The sequence below is a fragment of the Acanthisitta chloris genome, unplaced genomic scaffold, assembly GCF_000695815.1.
Source record: "Acanthisitta chloris isolate BGI_N310 unplaced genomic scaffold, ASM69581v1 scaffold14091, whole genome shotgun sequence".
Classification (NCBI taxonomy): domain Eukaryota; kingdom Metazoa; phylum Chordata; class Aves; order Passeriformes; family Acanthisittidae; genus Acanthisitta; species Acanthisitta chloris.
The window spans coordinates 1,858-9,852 of record NW_008657704.1 but is presented as its reverse complement, the minus strand read 5'-3'; the positions used below and the strand labels follow the sequence as shown (position 1 = coordinate 9,852).

General features: G+C 39.3%; 1 protein-coding gene across 1 annotated transcript; it reads left to right on the top strand.

The window, feature by feature from the left end:
- Positions 1-683: 683 nt before the first annotated feature.
- On the top strand, positions 684-7,723 carry LOC103811834 (peptidylprolyl isomerase domain and WD repeat-containing protein 1-like; the record flags this gene model as incomplete). Its single annotated transcript, XM_009084831.1, is given in 8 exon segments — positions 684-786; positions 1,540-1,640; positions 2,848-2,968; positions 4,228-4,675; positions 5,280-5,470; positions 6,281-6,470; positions 7,526-7,606; positions 7,608-7,723. Coding segments are annotated over 8 exon segments (1,351 nt in total), but the record flags the coding sequence as incomplete, so codon positions are not given.
- Positions 7,724-7,995: the final 272 nt, after the last annotated feature.

Sequence of the window (7,995 nt, the reverse complement as noted above, 5' to 3'; positions counted from 1 at the left end):
ATCACTGCCCTGTGCTGGAGGAGCAGGAGGAGCCTCTGGGCTGTATTTTGACCTGTGCTGTTGATGTGTACAGCAACTTTCTGCTCTCTTGAGTGTCATTGTAAAGCAAGTGTGACTTTAATGATATGCAAGAGATGTTTTAACCTGCAGGTTCAGTAACAAGTGCCATTGTGCAGGTGTTGGGATGTAAAAATGGGAGACAAAAGCCAAAGTGTGATTATTTTAGTTGGGACAGTTAAATAACATTGTAGAATTTAAACTAAAACCTGTGTGAGAACATGAATCTCTCAACAGCACCAGAGATACATCTAGCTTTGGAAGAAAATGACGTGCAGTTGACCTCCTGTTTTCTAGCAGTAAGTTAAATATTGTTGATTGAATGTTTTTTATATGCATTCAGACAGGTAAGGTAATATTAGCTTTAAAAGGGAGAACCAGTGTGAGTTAAAGCAGAGTTTGAGTGGCTTTAGTCCACTGAAAATTTATAGGTCTGAGCATAAAGCCACAGCTTAATTTATGAGTCTGAGCACAAAGCCACAGCTAAAACTTCTTTTATTATGTTTGCACAAAATCCTAGTGTATACTCAACTAGAATATGAGTAAGTAAGGGACAACGGAAACTAAATGTACCTTTATTAAAAAAACCTAACAAAATTCCTGATTTTTCTTTTTATTCTGTGTAGTTCTTGAGTTTGAACATGTTTATCTTGAAAACCTGCCATCTGCCTCGATGTATGAACGCAGCTACATGCACAGAGATGTCATTACACATGTAGCATGCACTAAGTAAGTACCTTTTTCCATGGTCTCTCGTTGTCAGAGATGTATTTTTTTGTATATGCTCAGAAGTTTTCTTTGTAGAAGTTTAGTAATCAGAATTTTAGGGGTTGGAATGGACCTTATAGATCATCTAGTCCCAACCCCCTGCCCTGGGCAGGGACACCTCCCACCAGAGCAGGTTGCTCAAGGCTTCATCCAACCTGGCCAGGGTTGGGGCAGCCACAGCCTCCCTGGGCAACCTGTGTTGGTGTGAGAAAGTTGTCGTGTTCTGAGGTGGTATTTTAAGGGTTTTGTTTTTGAATACTAAGTGCAAAGGAAAGGCTTCCTTAGAAGTAAGATAAAAATTGTTTATAGAGACTAAAAGAGGGTCTTAAAATCCTTATAGAAATGTGCAGTATATACAGGAATAAGATCAGGTGAACTGCCTCTGAGTGAGACGTGATTCAGCAGAACTTCATAGATCACCCAGAGATAAATATTAACTACTGTGAAACCAGACCTAAAATAGGAGTTATGTTTGCTTAAAAAGGATACTGTTATTTCTTTCTTCAATTCAGGCTGTTGAGTCTTCAGAGATTAATCCATAATGCACTAAAATGCCTGTTTGCTTTCCTAGAAGTGACAGTACCACTCAGTCAGGTTCTCACAGTAATTTCTTGAAAGCTCGTTCTCTACACAGTGTTAATTACTGACCAGTGTGAGAAAGTGCATAATGTGTGTATCTCTTCCATTGGTTCTGTTTTTGTTTTGTAAATGTAGGACAGATTTCATTATAACAGCCAGTCACGATGGACATGTGAAGTTCTGGAAAAAAATAGAAGAAGGGATTGAGTTTGTTAAACACTTCCGAAGTCACCTGGGTGAGAAGTCGCTTTTCCTTTTCTAAAGGGCTTGACTTTCCTTCACCCTTGCTCTTTGTTATTTGAAGGGGGAGTGCAAGTAAGGAGAGTTGTTCTGGGATTGGTTTAATGCAGCCGAGGGGTAAATGATATCTACCTAACTTCCTTCATTCCTCTGTCCTGTTGAGATTTGTTCCCAAACTGCAGGAGGAATGGGGTGAGAATAAATGTGGGTCTCTGCCTGCACAGATTCCCTGTGTCCTTGGCATTGCCTTGTGCCCTGCCTGTGGGGGGAATATCTGGGACATAAGTGAACAAGGTACATAACAGGGTCCGTAAAATTCAGAGAAGTTTAAAAATATATTACTTTAAATAAGGTACCTTCATCCCTTACCTTTTGTGTTGTTCTGGAAAATAGGGGGTTATTTTCATCTGGAATTACTGTAACTGTGGAGTCAATTCTGCAGCAATGTTATGATTATCAGCTGAATTGCAATTAAGAACAATTTTAACCTAATTTTCTGAGCTAATAAGTATGAGCTCTTGTACACTGTGTAAGCATTAAACAGGCTGGATGGAAATGAGGTTCTCTGGTATTAGAAATTGTGCCTGAAGGAACAAAACTGTTTATTATGCAGAGTGTTACAGTAAGGAAAATATAGTAGTTAGTAGAAGTGCTGTTTCCTTTCAGACTTACAAGAAATGTTATGGTAGGTTCTTGGTCTCTGCTATCAGCTTCTCATTATATACAGAAGCAAAAACTACAAAGAAAAATAAATACTGTGAGAAATTTTTGGAAGGCTCATTTGCAGAGTGATTCTGAGTCTTGTGTGTGCTAGTAGCAGGACTGTGATGGTCTGGGGAGTTCTGCTTTTACTCTTAAGAGATGCAAGCTGAAGAGTATGCAAAGTTCACCACATCATAATGTTCTCAGTTCTCCAAATCCAACATTTTAAATTAAAATAATTGCCATTATAATATCTTATTTATGTATATGCTAAGTAGTTCATTGTCACATACCTGAGTCTAAACACTGATAGGATACAAAGTGTAGTTTTGTGGTGTTTTCAGAATATTTTTACTAAAGTCATGCAGTTTTTTAAAGTAAAAATGGTGTCAAAACAGCTGCAAAACAGATTGAAACCTCTGTAGGTTTTTTTTCATGTGTAATACTGAAATGAAAGGTGTCCTTTTCCATTTGTTAATAACATGTTAACTGTGTTAACAGGTGTTATTGAGAGTATTGCTGTTAGTTCAGAGGGAGCTTTATTCTGTTCAGTTGGAGATGACAAAGCAATGAAGGTGTTTGATGTAGTCAACTTTGACATGATCAACATGCTGAAACTTGGGTAAGTTACTTAGTTCTTGGAAATGTTTGTTTGGGATTATAAATGGGGTTATTTTGCTAAGAGGTAAGTCATTAATTTGGGAGTTTTAAGGGTTTTTTTCCCCCCCAGTCAGATGAAGCTGAGTAAATTGTATTGTCTGAAATGAATCCAGTGGCTGGAGACAGCCTGACTGAATAGAAAAGACTGTGACTGTCTGGAGCAGTACATGAGAGGAATAGGACGGGCACTTTCCCCAGTCTCAGATATTATGGACAAAGATGTGGTATATTGCAAAAGTTTTAGCTAATTTGTTTCTGTTATTTGGCACTGAATTTCAGAGTTATAGTTCATTGATATTTCCATTAGAGAAAGGATTTGGCCTGTATGTATTGTCTTACTTGTTGTCATAGGGATACAAATTTCAGTCTGCTATGAACAATGTAATTGTTTTCCTGAGTCTTGCTCTTGTAGCATTATCTGTAGTTACACAGGATGTAGCTAAAGGATCTGGGAGAAATAGGAATGGATGTTACTGGAATTGTAACACTACCAGAGGAAAACAAGCCCTACACTGTTACAAGGGTGGGTTCGGAGCATTGGAGGATCAATGAGTGCTGCACCAAGAATGGTAGAAATAGTGGAAGAGTTGCAGTTGTCTTCATTTCTACTGAAGCATTAATCACTTGTTAAAGGAAGAGAAACACTACTGAGTTAGAGATGTTGAGTAGTAATCATTAATACCCATGTGCTATTTATCTGCTTTTCATCCTTATTCTTTTGCACCTGCTTTTTACTTCTGCTGTCACAGCCTCTTCATAAAGCAGTATGGAAGCAATAGGAATTGGCTGAGCCGTCCACTTGGAAAAGCTTGGCTGTCCCATGTTGAACTTTAGCAAGACAGATATTAGCAGGACTAGTTCAAATATTCAGATGAGATGTTAGGACAAATTTTTTTCCCTGTGAGGGTGTTCAGGCATTGGAATATTGCCCGGGGAAATGGTGGGGTCACCATGCCTGGAAGTGTTTAAGAGGCATATGTATCTGGTATTGGAGGATAGGGTTTAGGGTTTAGGGGTTGCAGCGGTGACAGGTTAGTGGTTGGACTCAGTGGTCTTCAAGGTCTCCTCCAACCTTGATGGTTCTATGATTCTATGACCCTACTACTAGTAAATAGGGTTTAAAATTTGCTCCTGATATTTGACTTCACGTTTACAGCATAGCTAAGTAACACCATTCCTTTATTTTTTCCTATTTATTTTCTCCTCCACTCTTTGTTGCAGGTACCACCCTGGTCAGTGTGAGTGGGTGTATTGCCCCGGCGATGCCATATCTTCTGTTGCAACATCTGAGAAGAGTACAGGGAAAATATTCATCTATGATGGACGAGGAAATAACCAGCCACTCCATGTTTTTGATAAACTCCACACATCCTCCCTCACCCAGATAAAGCTGAACCCTGTCTTCAAAGTGGTGGTGTCCTCTGACAAGTCGGGAATGATGGAGTACTGGACTGGTACTCCTCACGAATATAAATTTCCCAAGAATGTGAACTGGGAGTATAAGACAGATACTGATCTCTATGAATTTGCTAAATGCAAGGCTTACCCATCCAGCATAAGCTTTTCACCTGATGGCAAGAAAATGGCCACTCTTGGCTCTGACAGAAAAGTCAGGATTTTCCGGTTCTTGACGGGGAAGCTCATGAGAGTCTTTGATGAATCTCTGAGTGTGAGTTTTGTCTTGTTTCTCTTGCTTTGAGATACTTTCTTGCTTGTTCTTTGCTACTTTCTCTTGCTTTCTGCTTACTTGGATGTGTTTGCTGGCACATTTACATACGTTATTATTTGTTCATAAAGCTGATCTTCCTTCCTATATTTTTCTTGCAGTAAAAGTCTTCCATGTTGTCGTCATTGCCTCTTACATTGCTTTGCCCCAAAAAGAATTCTTACTGATTTATTTAATTTAATTATTATTTAATTACACAGTGAAACAAAGATGTTGATTTTCATCTGTGTTTTCATACTGCTAGGTTGCATCTTACTAGGAGGCAGTTATGGAAAATGCCCTATTTCAAGTAACATCTTCATAGTGAATTAAATTTGTCACCTTCTAAGAAATTTGTTAGACAGCTGACCACTTTGCTTTGCTTAAGCCTAGTCCTACACATGCCTATTGCATCATTAAAGTAAAGGGAGTATTACTTGTATTCATTTAAACTCTCCAGTTCAGTTTGAGTGGAGTAGTTTCACATGAATTCTGTGTTTTGTCATCATGTGGATCAGTATTGCTGGATAAAAAGTGTAAAATGCATTTTTTTCTTTTTTCTCTGTAGATGTTTACTGAACTTCAGCAGATGAGGCAGCAACTGCCAGACATGGAGTTTGGCCGACGCATGGCAGTGGAGCGTGAGCTGGAGAAAGTGGATGCAGTAAGATTAATCAATATCATTTTTGATGAAACTGGACACTTCGTTCTCTATGGAACAATGTTGGGCATTAAGGTCATAAATGTAGAGACTAACAGGTGAGTCCCAGTGACACACACTGACAGTATATTTCTGTTTCAGTGTCTGTATTCAGTCAAATTTAAGTTTAAAACTTGATGCGAAACTGTTGGATGCGAGAAAAATTTTTTCCCTGTGAGGGTGGTGAGACACTGGCACAGGTTGCCCAGGGAGGCTGTGGCTGCCCCAACCCTGGCAGTGTTCAAAGCCAGGCTGGATGAGGCCTTGAGCAACCTGATCTAGTGAGGAGGTGTCCCTGCTCATGGCAGAGGGTTGGGACTGGATGATCTGTAAGGTCCATTCCAGCCTCTCAGCATTCTATGATTCTATGACTCAGTTAATCAGAGATTAGTTGATTACACATTTTCAATACACATGTGCTTGCCACGTTTTCTCCTCATTTTACTGAGATTTAATCTGCAGCAACTCCTTGCAGAGCATGGGATTATTTTATCTACAGTCTAGTGTAAGGCTCCCAAATAACAGTAAAAATTGAGATGTCTACAGTCATAGAATCATAGAAGTGCAGAATTGCAGGGACATCTCCTACCAGACCAGATTGCTCAAGGTTTTATCCAACCTGGCTTTGAACGCTATGGGATGGGATAATGTAGTGTAATTGTGGATATTAAGTTGGGAGTTTAGTTTAGGAGGCTGAATAGTAAATTAGGTAGCAAGTTTGCACAGAAAAACATCATAGAAACGATTAGTGAATAATTATTTTGATGGGATTTTGGAATTTTTCTCTGAGTCTTGCACTCAGAAAGGAGACATTCTGTGGCTGTGGGCAGCTGACAGTGGTTAACTTCTCTTTGCATCTTGTGCTTCAGGTGTAGTCGTATCTTGGGAAAACAGGAGAACATCAGAATGATGCAGCTGGCTTTGTTCCAAGGAGTGGCAAAGAAACACCGTGCTGCCATCACTATAGAGATGAAAGCATCTGAAAATCCTGTTCTCCAGAATATCCAGGCGGATCCCACAGTAATCTGCACGGCTTTTAAAAAAAACAGGTTTTACATGGTGCGTGTGGTTTCTCTTTGAACAGCTCCATTCTTGTGCTGATGTTTTCTCTGCATTATTTTTTGTTTTTCTCCTTGCACCCTTCTAGTGCTTTTTTTGTCTTGAGTATTTGCAAACACACCTTTTCCGAGGAGTCCCTTTACATTGCAAGTATATTCTGTAATTTTTGGCTTGAACTGTCTATACATTAACTAGAAACAGCTGTAATTTTATCACTATTGCTCAAGCAGTTAAATAAACAGGGCTGGTTTGGCTGTCTAAATTTTTATTCCCCAAGAAGATTATATCCTCTTGTTCTAGTTGAAAGAAAAAAAATTAAATAAGAATACTTAACCAGATCTTATAAAGAAACAGTGGTTAACTGTGTGTATAAACAGCATTGTAGAAAAGAACTTCAGAGCAGCATCAGGACTCGGTAGGACTAAGGACATTATAGGCAACCAAGAAAGACGAGTCATCTTGCTGTTCACAGTTTTTCAGGTGAGATGCAATGAATAAGCCAAACAGACAAGCAGTTCCAGAGGAGTTAGTAGTTGATCTGAGGGGTGACAGCCATAGAGGTTAGGGATTGACTAGTCTGTCCATCTTGAGTTAAATTTGCTGGTTTCCTTTAGTTTTGTATTAATGCAGTATTGGAATGAGAGGATTTAGTCTGACTTTGTGGTGCATCTGAAAACTTTTGGCATGAAACCTGCCAGTTTTGCCTGAGTGTAACAAAACAACTTGATATTTTCCACCACTTCTTAAAGAAAAGGGACTGAACTATCACGGACTTCCTGTTGAAAAGGGGAGGAAGCGTAAGGATAACAGATTATAAAATGTTACTTGGATTGTATGTGGTTGTACTGGACTTCGTGACTGTGGAAACTCTGGTAACACACAACATTGAGATGCAGGGATATACTGTCTGTAGATTCTCCCCCTACATTTCAAATCCAGCTGGGTGTTTAGCAGGTTGAATAATGACATTGATGTCTTGGGTGCAGAGCAGTGTGTAAGTTAAGGGGGAAAAAGAGAAAACCAAACATTTAACCTTCTGTTCTTCTGATCTTCAGTTTACTAAACGTGAACCAGAGGATACCAAGAGTGCAGATTCTGACAGAGATGTGTTCAATGAGAAACCTTCTAAAGAAAAACCCTTCAAAAGAAGAGGTCATGCCAGCCACTCAGGCAGAAGGCCCCAAAAGAGTCTCAGACAGTGCCATCATCCATACAAGCATGGGAGATATTCACATCAAGCTTTTTCCTGTCGAGTATGTATTTGGTAGCTTTTCTGTTGATTTGGTTTTGTTTCTTGTCTGCTTTGTAGCGTCAGTATCCAAGACTTCTAATTCAAGCTAGGAATAATTCTTTTCTTTCCCTTTGCTCCTGTCTTATTTGCTGACAGATTCTTAATACATCAGGCTAGGTATGTGACTCTTGGCAAACACAAGTAGGGTAAAAATAGGACTAAATAACAGCTTGAAGCACAGGAGTGCTCAAACCAGGCATAGGAGTACAGAACTAAAAAATAGTTTCATGCATG